The sequence below is a fragment of the Parasteatoda tepidariorum genome, chromosome 11 (genome assembly GCF_982258835.1).
Source record: "Parasteatoda tepidariorum strain Cologne lab strain chromosome 11, Ptep-v5.0, whole genome shotgun sequence".
Lineage (NCBI taxonomy): Eukaryota > Metazoa > Arthropoda > Arachnida > Araneae > Theridiidae > Parasteatoda > Parasteatoda tepidariorum.
This window is the reverse complement of record NC_141765.1, coordinates 12,890,755-12,907,661: the sequence shown is the minus strand read 5'-3', so window position 1 is coordinate 12,907,661 and position 16,907 is coordinate 12,890,755. Positions and strand designations below refer to the sequence as shown.

General features: G+C 30.2%; 1 protein-coding gene across 1 annotated transcript in view; it reads left to right on the top strand.

Moving 5' to 3' along the window:
* Positions 1–2,512: 2,512 nt before the first annotated feature.
* The window catches only part of LOC107448394 (protocadherin-like wing polarity protein stan), a 102,581-nt gene continuing 88,186 nt past the window's right edge, over positions 2,513–16,907 (top strand). The window contains exon 1 of the mRNA XM_043042940.3: positions 2,513–6,224. Within this exon, the coding sequence (XP_042898874.2) occupies positions 2,729–6,224 (3,496 nt within the window). The 5' untranslated portion in view covers positions 2,513–2,728. The remainder of the gene's footprint in view (positions 6,225–16,907) is intronic.

The following is a 16,907-nucleotide window of genomic DNA, read 5'->3' as shown; positions in this document are numbered from 1 at the left end:
TTCTAGCTTTTCATTTTAAAATAAAATAATTAAATTCAAGAATAAAAAATTACGAATTCTGATAACTATTCTCAATGTTTAAAACTGTGTTAAAAACCATAATTAAGCGTATTTTATTTATTTTCAATATATTCATACACCAAGAACAAATTCAGAATATCACATATTTCATTCTTCCCATTAAATATTTTCAAAAGAATATCAAATATTTCATTCTTCCCATTAAATATTTTCAAAATGATTGGTAGTTTTTTTTTTTTTTTTTTTTTTTTTGGTTAAGTTTTTTTTTAATATTGTCGGGGTTTTGCCAAAAGAAGTTCGATCAATTAGGGTTCAATGGCCAAAAAAAAAAAAAAAAAAAAAAAAAAAACTCGGTATCTCAGTTTTTGGTTTGCACAGGCATAATATGGAAAATATAATATTTTATGAACATAAATATAGAAGAGAAAACTTTCATATATTGGTGATCTTTAATTGTTATTCATATATTCATTTAACAAATCTTTAAAAAATCATAATTTTATTTTCAAACTTAGCGCGCGCATAGGAAGAGTAGGATTTTTTTCCTTTTAGTGTAGTGTTTATTTATAGTTATAAAATTGTCACAAATTAATAACTACTAAACACACTTGTGAGAGCTGTGGTGGCTCAGGAGATAGAGCATTTGCCTCTCAATGAGGGAACCCAGGTTTGAATCCCAGAGGTGGCTGGTTAATACGAATTTCACTCCCTGCTCGTACAAACCACAGTGCTGCGGGAAATATCATCTGTGATAGATGAATCATGGGTTAGAGTTCCCTTACCGCCTGGGTAACTATAGGGGTTTTTCGTGGTTCCCTCCCCGTGCAACGCAAATGTGGGTTAGTTTCACCAAAAAGTCTTCCACGAAGGCTGGTTTGTCTCACTGCTTGATCCAGGAGTTCCCTTATCTTCTGGGTGAGTTCAAAATTACACGGCTACGGAGTTGAATACTGATTGTCGTAAACTCAAAATTGGGTCGGTTCTTCAACGCCGGTAATAAAAAAACAACATTTGTGACGCTGTAGCCATCGATCGCTGTAGCCGTCGAGGATGTGTTCTAACGAGTATTTCAAAAAATTTTAAATTTTATAGCGAATATGAAAATATATCGATTGTATATTGTGGATGTAAGATTGAATGTCATAAGAGCAAAATGCGGCTGTATCGCGTCAAACTTAGGTAAAATTCACATTATCTATTCCAGGTAATAAAATTAAATGATATTATAAAACAAGCAAACTAACAAAAAATGTAAACAAAATATAGAAGAAATGTTATTACTCCACTTGAGGTCTTAAAAAAACCCTGTCTCGATATAGGGTATCGGTGTCTTGAAAACTCTGTGTTATCTTTTTCCCCCTCCAAATTTGTCGTTATAGTAACTAAAGTATAAAATAAGATACTCAGTTTTTTTATAACTTAAAATTCTTAAAAAAAATTAATAATTATAATTTTTCTCATATTTTGCTATTTTATCATCTTTATTTTATTTTAAATCTCGGAAGCGGGAGCTTGGACTCCATTGACCCGACTCCTGGCTACGACATTGCAATTCCAACCGATATATTATTATTGAGCAATATTTAATTAAAAGATAATCATACACCTGAAATAAAATCTCAATTCGATTAATTTGAGAGATAAGAGCATTTCTTTAAGAATTAATCGAAATACATTATAGCATTTCTGTGAATCAATTTAGTGCCGTTATTAAAAGCATAATGTGGGTGGGCGAAATGAATTCAAATCTATATTCAAACTTTTCAATTTAAATATATTATTTAAATATATAAGTAGAATTAAAAATTTTCTTTTCTTCTTTAATTAATTTTCGCATTCTTGGAAACTTTTTCCTAATAGAGGAAAATTTTGTTTACAATATTTTCTTATGTACAATATTTTCTAGCAAAATAAATTATTTTCTCTGAGTATTATTAATTAAAAAGAAATCGTAATTGATAAGAAGTAAAAAAACAAATAGATTTTTTAAAAATAAATAAGTATAATTTTTAAATATATAATTGTATCCTAAAATATTCAAAATATTGTAAGATTTTGGTGATTTTATTTTACCTAAATAGAGTATAACGCACTAAGGAAACTAATGATAAAATTTCATCTTAGCTCTAATATCGAGTTAAGATAGAGTAAGATGAATTTCATTCACACTCTATTTGTTCATTATGATTTAATTAAAATAAAAACTTGAATAACTTCAGGAAAGCTAAATAAATTGATATAAAACTCTAACACTTGAATGCATCATTATGTTTATAACTATTATAATAATGTTATAGTTGTAGTTATTTTTTAAAAGTTTTAATTAAAATGTCTTCATATTAACAGTCTCGTCAACAATTTAAAGCCCGAATTCAGATCTAGATCTCAGAATAAAGCGATAAATAAGTGTTCTATATCTTCAATCGACACTCTTTTCCGTACGAAAACGATTACTTGGCACACCTATTGGCGTGATAGAAAGATTGTGGTAACCCTTGATTTCATTGATGTGCGTGTAGTGGTTCCAATAGTACGAAAAGAGGGTGAAACAGGCTAGTAAATAAATGTCTCTTCATATCTTTCGGATTCAATAAAGCCGGTATTTTATTCTTCTTATCTTGACAGTTCAAATACCGCCAACATTTTTTAATAAATGTGCTCGGGAAAACATCTCTGAAATTTAGTTGTAGAGGTTTTCACCGCAATAATGCGGTGGCCGGCGCTTAGGCCTAATGTAGACCGTAGTGTGGGCTTTTTGTTTATACTCCTTTTCTCCGAGATCGGCGCATTTATCGTGCAACTTAATTCATATCATAACAAGCCGGGTTTCGCGCTGTTTAATTGTAGCTCTGCTAAAGGTAGGCACTATTTTTTTGAATCTACTCTTTTATCGAATTTGACTAATAATTATTTAGATATTGATCCAAATACAGGTGTTGTTTATTTAAAAAATGAATTAACGTGCTCGATAGATAGTGTTATTAATAACAATTATTTAAATTTTTTTATCGGCTCAAATCAAAGAATTCCATATGTGAGTTCAGTGGAATATATAAGTTTACCTTTTGCATTAAAATTGAATAATCCATCGTGCAGAAATGAATATAACAATAACTATCTGATAGCTATTATAAATGTTGGTAAAAATAATTGCTGGAAAAAAAGTCAAGAAATAGTAAGTTTATCAGATATTTTCCCCTTGTTTCAGTTACGACGATGTGATGTAATTTATTCACAGCCTTTGCAAGACAGTTACTTAATAGAAATTAACGGGGGACAATTAGTAGCCGATCGAGATTTTTGCGCTTCCTCAAATAGTTGGAGAGTTGAATTTAATGCTGAAGTTGCATGCGAAGATGTTTCATTCTCTCAACCTGTTCGCTTATTTTTTGAACGTTCTAAATTTATTAGAGATCGACGATCTCTAGACAATAAATCACCAGAATTTGACCAAACTACATATAAAGTAACTGTTCCTGAAGAAGTTGAAGGGGGATATTCTGTTGCAATACTAACTGCAAATGATCCAGATGGTGATAACATTTCATACAATCTGTATGCTGCTCTAGATTCTAGAAGTCAGAGACTTTTTGAAATTAATTCGCAAACTGGTGAAATCAAAACGACCACTCATTTAGACAGGGAATTTATGAATGAACACTATTTGAGAATAACAGCTACTGACCAGCGATTGCCTTACCGCACTGGTAGTGCAACTGTTCAAGTTATTGTTGCTGATCGTAATGACCACACACCTATGTTTGAACAAGCTACTTACGCAGCTTCTATTCGTGAAATGAGTCCAGTAGGTTCAACAGTTATAACAGTTAGAGCAACTGATCAGGATATTAATGAAAATGCTGAAATAGAGTACAGTATATTAAATCCAACGGGTGAGAATGATATTTTTTATATTGATATAAATACCGGGATCATTACAACTCGTAAAAAACTTGACAGGGAAACAACAGCATTTTATTCTCTTCTGGTCCAAGCAACAGACAAAGGAACCGATCCCGAACAAAGGTCTACTGTTGCTACTGTTGAAGTAACTATTTTAGACGATAATGATAATTATCCTCAATTTACCGAGAGGACATATTTAATTGATGTACCAGAAGATATCGAATGGATGTCTCGTCCTGTAGTAGCAGTTGTGAAAGCTGAAGACATTGATCAAGGTATTAATGCAGCTATTCGTTACGCAATTATTGGTGGTAATACTCAAGGTCACTTCAGCATTGATTCTCAAAGTGGGGAAATATCCATTGTTTCCCCAGTAGATTACGAAACAGTAAGAAGCTATCGTCTAATTGTAAGGGCACAAGATGGTGGGCAGCCTTCGCGTTCCAATACTAGTAACGTTATTTTACGCCTACTTGATGCTAATGATAATGATCCTAAATTTTATACCTCTCTATTTCAAGAATCGGTGTCTGAAGGTGTACCTATTGGTCATAGTGTGATGAGAGTCCAGGCTTACGATGCTGACGATGGTCCTAATTCCGAAATAATTTATTCCATTTTGCCGTCTAAGCACTCTGTACCTTTTACTGTTGATAGAATGTCGGGGTGGATTTTGACGACAGGTGAACTGGATAGAGAGCAAAATTCATTTTATGATTTTGAAGTCTTAGCCAAGGATAGAGGCTCTCCTGCGCGATCATCGACAGCATCTGTTATCATTCGAGTGCAAGATATCAATGACAATGATCCAGTTTTTGATCCAAAATTTTATGAAGCATCGGTATTAGAAATAGATCCACCTGGTACACCTGTTGTGGCTGTAACAGCTAGTGACAGCGATGAGGAACCTCGTTTAATATATCATATAAGTGACGGTAACCATCGAGGACGCTTTAATATTATTCACCAAAATAGAGAAGGATTAATTTCTGTCGCTCAGCCTCTTGATTACAAACTCGACAAAAAATTTGTTCTCACTGTTACAGCTACTGACGCAGGTGGCAGGTTTGATACAGCTATTGTAAGCATAAATGTAAGAGACGCAAACACCCACCAACCTTTATTTGAGAAAGTTCCTTATACAGCTAGTATTCCAGAAGATGCTCCCATTGGAACCACAGTACTAGTAGTTGAAGCTTCAGACGGTGATGTAGGGGACAATGCTCGCGTTTCCTATTCCATCGAAGAGAATCCTGAATTTACCATTGATTCTATTACGGGAGCGATAGAAACCAGTCAAAAGTTAGACCGAGAATTGACATCAGGATTTATTTTAGTTGTAACAGCTCATGATCATGGTAGTCCGAGTTTATCAGACACTATAAATGTAGAAATTGAAGTGTTAGATGTGAATGACAATCCTCCGAATTTTCTTCTTCCTTCTTATTCAGCTTCAATCAGAGAAGATAGCTTAGTTGGATCGAGTGTCATTCAGGTATCTGCTTCTGATAAAGATATCGGTCTCAGTGGGCAGGTACGATACACATTTAATGGAGGAGATGATGGCGATGGAGCATTTATTGTTGAACCTACATCTGGAATCATACGTACAAATCAGCTTTTAGATAGAGAATCAACATCTATGTATCGACTCGTTGTTTTTGCTGTTGATCGTGGAGCTATGCCACTGTCTTCAGCTGTTACTATTACAGTAAATGTTGAAGATGTGAATGATAACCCTCCAAGGTTTGATGCGGATATTATTAAAATGTTTGTTTCAGAAAATAGCCCTATAGGATCATTAGTCGGAGAAATTATAGCGAGTGATCCTGATGAAGGTACTAATGCGGAAATTTTTTACAGTATTGTAGGTGGTCCAGATGCCGATAAGTTTAGTCTAATGTCTCGAAATGGGGGATCATCTGAATTAATTACAAAAACATATTTGGATTATGAAACAAGTAAAAAGAAATATTCAATAATTGTTAGAGCAGCTTCTCCACCTTTAAGAAGTGACGTCGAAGTAAACATTTGGGTAACTGATGTAAATGATAATGCACCACGTCTCACTGATTTCGTCATCATTTTTAATCACCATAAATATCATTTTCCTAAAAATCCTATTGGAAGAGTACCAGCCCATGATGCTGACGTAACGGATCGACTAAGATATAAATTCATATCTGGAAACAATGCCAATTTATTGCTTCTGGATGAAACAACAGGAGAGCTATCTTTGAGCCCACATTTAGACTCCAATGTACCTCTCCATGCTGTAATGGAAGTTAGCGTTTTTGGTAAGTTTTTTTTCCTAATACATATTATCTTTAGATTTTTTATTTTATAATATTGTCGAGCAGTTATTAAAGGGGTACAAAACTCGATTTTTTATGCATGTATTTTGTATTTTTTTGTGACGTAAATATCCATACTTCTATTTGTTTTTAGCTTCTTTGCTATCAGCTTTAAAAAAAATTTAATAAATAAGTTTCTTAATTTCTTGAAGTTTACAAAAATTTATGTCTAATTTCTTTGTTAGTTTTGAAGTATAATTTTAAATAAATTAAAAAAAGCGAGTGAGAAATGACTATGAATGCATTTAAATTCTTTTCTCAGTAATATTCTAAATGCAACTAAATCTTTTCTTGTGTTTTATATAAATATCTTCAGTGCACAAATTACAAAAAAAAAGAAAGACAACTGTACAGTTAAATTACTTTTGATATGATGATTGGATTTTCATGTATTAACCCATTAACCCATTTTTGGGTTCTGAAGACATACAGAATATTAGTAATTCAATTGGTGTAAACACTTCTTGTTAAGAAATTTTTAATCTACGCAAGTTTTATTTTTTACTTGACAGTTATTGATAAATTTGACTTTTGAAAAAGTATAATTATTCCATTTGAGATTAATCCTGCATTTTTATTATGGATTAAAGTGGCAAGTTCTGTAAATAAAATAAAAATAAAACAAATGTCATAAAAGTGATCAACTAAATTATTTGTCCATTAATTTAGCGAATGGTGCATACACGCATCATTTTATTTCTTAAATAATTTTTTTTTCATGCACAAAACTTTTTTTGTGTCTTAATGAATGTAATTTAAGCATATTTCAATGAAAATATTACATTTTAGAAAATTTCCATGCTTAGCCTAAAATGGGTTCTGTGCTGATCCTAAATGGTTCAAAGGGTTGACGATAATTATATATGCTAATTGTATGTATGTTGATTTACCAATTTAAGTAGTGCTTAATATTAAGCTATAGAATCAGACAAAAAATCTTCCTTTCTCTGTATAAACATACCTTTTATTTATGAGATCTTATTCCAAAGGAATTGTTTATACCAGGGATGGGCAAACTTTTTTGGTCGAGGGCAAAAAATTGGGAAAAAAAGTTTGGTGGGCTAAGTAAAATTTTCTAAAATAAAAAAAAGATCTACAAGTTTTTATTTAAATATTTAATGAGATGGATGAAAATGCGATTTCATTTTTAAAAGTTCCTTATATTGAGGTTACAAGTGAGATATTAATTATTTTTGGAAACGAGGCTAAATGTTTGTCTGTTAGTCTACTTCTGAAATGATTTTTTCTAAGATTTGTAGTTGAAAACACTTGTTCACATATATAAGATGAAGCAAACATAGCACTGATTTTCTAGGCATTTATTGTCAGTCCGTAGCGTATGAAAACGCCATTCGTTTTACATGATTCAAAATTTCATGACTTTTGACAATTGTCAAAAGCAATGCTAAAATTTTTTTTTACATGACGGTTAAAACAGGATAAAACCATCAGTTGTCAAAAGCTTTCCAACCCTGCCTAATTATTTTTTTTTAAAGTGCTTAAAAATATTTTTTGAGTGCTTGAAAAGAGCTTAAAAAGTGCTTATTTTTTGTTGAATAATTTGGCTACCCACCCTGGCATTTACAACTTGTTTATCTAAAGAGTTTCATCTAAAATATAATTTTTTAAGACGAAATCAATAAGAAAAATTAGGAATTTATTTAAAAAGATGTTTAATTGCAAAATATGAAAAATTTCTTCGAATTATTTAAAACTATGTATTTTTAAATGATAAAAGTGTAAAGTTTCATCAGAATTTGACGAAAGGCTCTAGAGAAATAAAAATTTAAAAATACGTCTCCTCACATTATGTGAATCGGGGAATATTTTAGTTTATAATCGCCGTTGAACAGCCTTGCGACTATCAATATTCAACTCTGTAGCCTTGTAATTTTGAACTCAACCTAGAAGACAAGGGAACTCCAGAATCAAGCCAGAAACAAACTAGCCTTGGTGACTGAATTTTTGATGGAGCAAACCCGCATAGAGTTAAGAGGAAAACCACGCACTTTCCTTAAGAATCCCCTTACCGTCGACAGACGGCAAAATATATTCTAACCTATGATTCGTCTATCACTGAGGATATTTCAAGCCAGCATTGTGGTCTGTGTGAGCTGGGGGCGGAATTCATGTCGACCAGCCATCGCTGGGATTCGAACCCGGTTCACCTCGCTTATACCCTGAATGACCACGGATTCTAGACAGATATGATACAAGTTTCCAAACTTCTTTTAGAAAACACGGTACACACAAACATTTACTTACTTCAAATTACCTACTTTAAATTACCTTCAAATTGCCAAATACCCACTTTACCTACTTCAAATGTAGTGTTGTTGTTTTTAACAAATATCGTAAAACACATTTTTTTAATGAAATAACTTATTGCTATTAATTGATTGATATATTCAACGCTCAGTGATTCTTAATATCTGGGTTTGCAATATACACTTCACGATTTGTAATTTACGCTATTAAAAATCTCATATCGCGTTCATAATTAATATATGATTTTTAGATAATATTCAGTTGTACAATTTACATTATGGCGATATTTGTAGAATTACGGGAGCGTTTTGGATATGGTATTTTGACAAAATATACGTGTATGTTTCTAGAAACAATGTCATTTTTGTGTTTAGAAAATGTACATTGTTTATCCTGCATCGATTGTTTTTTTCTTAAAAAATAAATGTTACACATTATATAAATTCATAGTGATTTTTTGTACAAAAAAGAAAAAAGAAAGAAAGACAAAAAAATTTGGAACGAAAAAGTTTCGAATTTTTTTTATTTCCTATTGTTTTAAACGTATTTCCCTTCCCTTTTTCGTTCTTGTCGCTTACAAAGGTGATGAAAACAAGAGCAGTGCTGGCAAATTAAATTTTATTAGGACATAGATCGAAAATAATACATCACGCACTCGCAGCATTAAGTATAAAGCTGCATCACGCACACACAGTATTACTGAAGCGAATCAGAAGGAAAAAGCTGCACCGACGCACAGTGGGAAAGATTGCTGATAAAAAGCAGCACGGAATGTGATTTGATATTTGTTTTTAAGGCTCAAATTTGCAAATTAGAAATGCTCAAAAAGACAGCTGTCAATGTTGGCTTTTGTGATTCGAAATTTATAATTTTCTGGTATTGTAATTTATCATAAGAGAAGTCATAATCGAGAATTTATAATTTTCCGTTATTGTAATTTATCATAAAAGAAGTCATAATTGAGAATTTATAATTTTCAGTTATTGTAATATATCATTAAAAGTCATAATTGAGAATTATATGTGTAATGAATTTTATATGTAATTGAGTATTATATATGTAAGATCAGAGGGTCTTTTATTTCTCAAGTTAAAATAATTGCTGCAGTAGTGGTATTTATCTCAATTATTATTTAAAATTTTTTCAACCTTTTGTACAGTGCGCAAAAAATAATAATAATGGAAAAAAAGGAAGAATCATTTGAATAACTTTTAAACAAATGACATAGTTTTTACGTGCTAAACTTAATGGTTTAAGGGGGTGACTTCAAATATGCTAATTAATTTGTGCAGACGATACTTTAATTTACGAAATAGGCAGAAAAATGTACTTTCTCTGAATTATCATGTCTTTTTTTCTGACGGATTTCTTACCCTCAAAATATAGGAAGTAGCCTTAATCTGGGAAATAAGGTCCCTCAATAGTTTTTTAGTCAAGACAGCGGTCAAAATTTTGGACCCCTAAATGTTAACCTAACTTTTTCTTTTTTTTTTTTGCTTAATCTCGAAAACTTTTTAAGAGAACGTAACAGTTTTTTTCACTCAATATTTGTTTATCCAAAGATAGTTTTATACAAAAAAATTTAACAGTTATTTATTTTTTATCATTTTATTTAATAATAATAAAAAATTATAAATTGTGAGGTAAACGTTTTTTACATAATTTGAAAGAATACTATTTTGTATAGTAAAATGCAAAATCTGAGCGAAGTCAGTCCTGTAGTTCCTGAGAAATCAAATTTTAATCAAGTCGCATAGTTAAAATAGTAACATTAGCAGCTAGTAGTAACATTTTTAATACTTTTAAAAATGTGAGGCTTTGTTTTCAAAAATTAAAAGTTTCCAGCTATTTAAAAAAAAAAAAAAAAAAAAAAAATATGCATATTTGTAATGAAAAGCATTTCTCAAATTATGGTACAAGTTTTATTTCTAAAATAAAAAATTTCTAAAATTTTCTTGATCTCTCGTAGTAGGTTTATGTGACATTATGCATAATAACATTATGTATATTAATAAAATTTAGGATTTATGTTTTCGATCCAATAATGCAATTTAAAATTTACATTTATAACCAGGCGGGAAATCTATTTATTTACAAAATTATCTGAAATAATTATAATCATAAAAATGAAATTAAACTAATTAGATTACATTTAAATATTATCAGCCGTCAATGAAACAAATAATATGAAATTTACAATAATTCGAAGGAAACTTTTGATAGCCAAATTCAGTCTCCCTTAAATTTTGAATCCGCGTAAAATGTCCTGAGCTTTCCTGTGAAGAAGTTGAAAGTACGCATTTTGGAGCACATAGGGTGCATGTTTCCGTGAGGAAAAAAAATGGTGATAAACAAACAACTTTTTAATCGCCATTTTTTGTATTTAGTTGTCCTATGATCGGTGGCCACCATTAATTTTGTACTTTGTCGGGTAGAATAAAGGTATTTTACTCCGCACAGCGAGCAAAAAAATAAATCGACCATCCTGAATATAACTTTTGATTTAATGATCGGATCTTCACGTTTTGGGACTCAATCTTAATGGTTCGAGGGGATGACTTCATATATGCTAATTAATTAGTGTAGACGATATTTTAAGTTGCGAAATCAGACACAAAAATTGTACTCTTTGTGAATAAACGCTCAGATTTCTGACCCCCAAAATGTAGGGGAGTAGCCACAATCTGGGAAATATGATGTCAATAGTTTGCTGAGGAGAGCAGGCCAAAGTTTGGACACCTTAATGAAAATTTTACTTTTTGTGTATTTCACCCTACTTCGAGAATTTTTTAAGCGAATTTCTTCGAGAATTTTTCATCGAAATTTTTGCACTGAATTATAAAATTCGTTTGTCCAAAGATAATAACAATGTGGTAAAAAAAAACGTCTAATAAATATTTTTTTATTTTTTGTTATTTTATTGAATAATAGTCGAGAAACTTTTGAATTGTAAGGTATATAATTTTTTGCATAATTTTAAAGAATGCATTTTTAAAAGGCAAATTACAAAATTTTAGTGATATCGGTTGAATTGTTTCTAAAACATTCAAATTTCGGAAAAGTCGTATTTTTAAAATTTGATTTCTCAGGAACTATTCGACCGATTTCGCTCAAATTTTGCATTTTGCTATTTAAAATTGCATTATTTTAAATGTTTCAAAAATTTTATGCCTTACAATTCAAAAGTTTTTCGACTATTATTAAATAATAAAAAAAAACAATAAATAGTATTTACAAAGTGTTACTTTTTGCTAGGAATTATCTTTGGATAAACGAATTTTATAATTTTTTGCTAAAAATTTTCAATTCGCTTAAAAAGTTTTTGAGATATTGTGAAATACACAAAAAGTATACCGTCATGTGGGGCTACTTAGTGCAGCCGGGACTACTTTGTGTAAATTCGAATTTGACACTTTTCAAGTGCTGCTATTCAGTATTATGTTTTTTTCACGTTAAAAATGTGTGGTATTTGAAGATAAAAGTCTCCTCTATTACTACAAACATTTTTTCGCATTTTAAAACAATCTCAGAGTGTGTTTTGTTTATCCAATGTCAACAACTTTCCGAGAACGTCGGACGTAGAAAAGTGCGCGTGGAAACTTTAGCTGTGAAATGCAAAGACGTTGATAAAACAATTGTCGTAAGTGCAAAATTTTTCATTTATATATTAATAAACAATTTTATCATGTTAGCGTTAAAAAATTTTGAAAATTAATAACAAATAAACGGAAAAGGAAAAAAAGTGCACTGTAGGGCTACTTTGTGCTAAGTTTCATTCCCTTTTTTTTCGTCAGAAAAATGGTCAGACGCTATAAAAAAAAATACCTGGAACGAGAAACTACCGTGATTACACTTCAGAAAAGCTGCAACAATGTTTGCAAGCAGTTGTTGGTGGTATGTCGATTGCAGAAGCTTCTCGGAAGTACAAAATCCACAGAAATACTATCTCTAATAAAATTCACAAGAAACACGTGAAACGGGCTGGTCAACTATTATTTTTCTCCTACAAAGATTTTTCTAATGAATTAATCAAACGATTTAACACATAAAAATATATTTTATAGGACATCAGGTGATTTTGACAGCAACTGAAGAGCAAGTTCTGTCATGTTCATTCAAGCATGTCATGTTCAAATTTATCAATATTATAAATGTTAATGAATATGTAATAATTATTATTTTTGAAATTTCATCTATTTCAATGTTCAAAAATTTATATGGTTTCCTTTTGTTTAAACTCAAATGTTTTGAAATAAACATTCTTTTTAAGAAAAAATTCTTTATTAAAAATGGTTTTTTAACGCTGAAAATTACTTTCAAACTAATATCTTTAGATATCTTGATGTTTTTGTTATTAAAAATGTCAACAATTAACTTTTTTAACAATTTTATATCAATATTTTGCTAAAAGCATGATTATTAAACTGATTTATTCATATTTAAAGCATGATTATTAAACTGATTTTTATTTATTCAATTTATTTAATTTATCTAATTATTCAGTCGTAGCTACCACCATGCCATTCATTGTTAATCATACATATTTAAAGAGGAATAATTTGTTGCAATCACCTTCGTTACTTAACTGAAATAAATATATTTGAAAAAGAGGCCAATTTTAATCTCTTTTAATATCAATCACCCCTTTTTGCATTTTTAGTCTCCAATGGCATACCTGTCCTCACAGAAATACTTAACGCTTCATTGTTAAAATGACTGTAACTAAAAACTTTATAAGTTTGAAACAAGCCAGTTCAAAGCCACTGCTTTTCTATGGTATTTCATTAAAATGCTAGGGTTAAATTAAAATAGTATATATTTTTCTTTTTAATTTGCAATAGCTGGGGCCATAAACAATTATAGAAAAAAGAAAAATTTAAACAAAGGAGGAACAGCAACTATAACGTCAAAAAATTCGCATACGAAATTTGAAAAAACTAAGAATCGTATGAAAAAGAATTTTCTTGTTATAATTAATACTGTTTCAAGTTTCTGAATAAGCATTGATACATAACTCAAATGATCGTATAATGTTTTTGATGTTATAAGCTTGATGCTATAAAGAATTAGTATTGTCACCAAGTTTTGTTAATCACACTATTATTTTAATTTCATTAAAGACAAAAAAGCTTTTTTGAAAAATCTCTGAGCTTACAACTGATAAATGCCTTTTAACATTATTTTAAAGTGATAATACAGATGTAATTTTTTATTTTATTTTATAAAAAATCATTTTTAAAAGATTTAATAATATATCAACGGATCAACTAAGTTTTCTTTAATCAGAATACGTTATACTATAATGTATCAAATGGTGATAGCTTCGTCACGAATATGCATTTTATATGCACTTCGTCTACATTTAATTACTTCAAAACGCTACTATTTTGTGGACACAGTAAATTTTGTTGAAATACGGTATTTAAACTATACATTTGGTAGTATTTCTGTTCATATGGTAACAGCTTACCGGAAACTCTTGTTTTCAAAATTATAGCTTTTATAACAGAACATTCAGTAGCGAATTCATAACTGTAAAGTGATTTTATTCGAATAAATGGTTTTTATATCATGCTCTGAGGTATGATTATTAAATTTTATCGCATGTTATAAAACCATATTTTGTTGTTAATTTTACCAACATCATAAACCAAAGCTCTTCGTTAAAAATTCCCGAGCTTTTTGGTGTTTCCATAGAGCCAGAAACATTGTAAATTTTACCATGTTCTGGTAGTTTTGACCATACTTTTTTCTCAGTGCAAACAAAGAGAAAAAAATCTTAAAATATTATTTGAGTGATAAAATTGAATTAAATAAATGTTATCTATTATATTAGACTCTGGAACTCATGAGACTATGTAATTCTCTTACTCGCAGTTAGTTAATGCATATTAGTATGCTCGCATGTTAGGGAACGTATTATTTATTCCAATGAATGTCTTCCATTGCATAAAATCTAGTTTATTTTCAATAAAAACATCCCTTCTGTATTTTATACTTTTTTTAAAATAATAAGTAATGTTTAGATCCCCGTGGCAGAATTACGGCGACATTGTCGAAGAGCGTTACAGAGTTTTTGCTGATAGATTTTTCAATTAGGAAGGGAAACATTTTGCTTTACCTTTCTGCATATGTTTTCGAAAAATGTTTTTTTTTTCTTTTTTTTTTCTACAGAATTTTTTTTCAAAGATGTCTTTCTTGCGCATCAGAGAGGAAAGAACTAATCATGATTTTTCTATTTTCATTTTAGATTTTAAAAAAAAAAATCGGTAATGACTGGCTTTAGCTAGAATTTCAAATGGATAATAAAATACAAAATTCAGAAATCGCGAAAGTTTAAAAGATTGTTCGCTCTAGAAATGATCTTTTTTTTTTTTTTTTAAGAACACCATATTTTACATGCACTTATTTGAGTATCTCTTTTTTAAGATCCTATTCACGTGATTCGTGATCTTCATTTTGGGAGTTACTGCACGGATTTTACGATTTTTTATTTATGCACGAATTTTAATATGTAAACTGCAGCCCTGATGGCTCAGGGGATAGAGCGTTTGCCTTCCACCTAGGTGAAATGGGTTCGAATACCAGCGATGGCTGGTCGATACGAATTCCGCATCCGACTTGCACAGACCACAGAGCTGGCCTAAAGTATCCTTAGTGGTAGACAGATCATAGGTTAGAATCCTTTTGCCGTGAGGCTAACTGTGGATAGTTTTCGTGGTTTTCCTCTCCATGTAACACAAATGTGAGTTAGTTCCATCAAAAAGTCCTCCACAATGGAAAATGTCTCCCAATACGTGATTCAAGAGCTCCCTTGGCTTCTGGATTGGGTTCAAAATTACAAGGCTACGAAGTTGAACATTAGTAGTTATAAACCCAAAATAAATTGGATCGTCTGTTCAACGACGGTTATAAAAATAAAATATATAAACTGGTATATTACTAGATGAAGTTTTGCTTACTAGATTTTATGTGCTTTTTAACGAGTTAACTCATTAAGTAATTCCAGCATTTTCTTTAAATTTTTCCGTCTCACAATGCAAAATAAATAAATGGATATAATATGAATAAAAACTTTTTTTTCTTCTAATGATTGGATTTTCAGGTGCCAATTTCAATGGTTCAAGGAAGTGACCTTGAATATGCTATTTTTCGACGGATTCTTGAACATTAAAATATAAAGGGTTGCAAAATGTAGTCAGGGCAATTTCCCCGCCATACCTCGAGGATTTTACTGACGAATCGAAAACTAGTGGGAAAAAATTCTTAAACTAGTTTATCAAGGCAAAAAGAATTTTTTTCAGTAAATGTTTTTTATTTTAGATAACGATGATCGAAAAATAATTAATTGTAAAATAGGCAAATTTTTCTATCATCTTAAAGTGAATGTAATTTTCAGTGACAAAATGCGAAATATGAGAAAAATGTACAAATTCTATATTTTGTTATGCAAAATTAAGATTTAAAATTTTTTCTATCATTATTAAATAAAAAATAATTACTAATTATTAAAAATATTTTTTGCATGAAATTATCTTTTGATAAAATAATTTTACTATGTGTCCAAAAAGTTTTGTTAACTTAGTACACTTCGTAACTTAATTAAAATTTTAATCTCGTATATTAATTAATAGTTAGCAGTAATTATATCAAAAGTAATTAGTTCAAAATATTTTTAACATGGAATTATCTTTAAATAAATGAATTTTATAATTGTGTCCAAAGATTTTTCAATTCGCTTAAAAAATTCTGGAGATTTGGCAAAAAATGCAAAAAATAAAATTAACGCCCAAACTTTGGACAGCTCTCCTCACCACCCTATATTTCTGGGATCAGAAATTTGAATCCATTTAAAAAAAAGGTATTTTTATTCAGAGAAAGTACGTTTTTCTGTCTGATTTCGTGATTTAAAATGTCGTTTGCACTAATTACTTAGCATATTTAAGGTCACCTCCTTGAACCATTACGATTGAGTCCTAGAACATGAAGATCCGATCATTAGATCAAAAGTTATACAGGGTGGCTTTTTTTTTATTTTACGCACTGTACATACGCACGATTACAGAAATTAGAAGAACTGCTTCTTACTATACATTTCTTTCGCGTTCTTCAATATTCATTGGTTCTATTCTACCTGAATTATAATTAATAATTTTATTTATGTTTTTGTTGTTTTGAACGCTGTTAAAAAGAAAATATGGATCTAAATGTTTGAAAATAATACAGCTAAACAAATCTTTCTTAAAAGTCAGATTTTACTATTATAATTCGAATTATAACTTATCCTGCTTAAATATTCATTTTCCATCCAAAAAGGTTAATTGGTTCAACTACATAAGCAGTTGAAAAAATTTATTT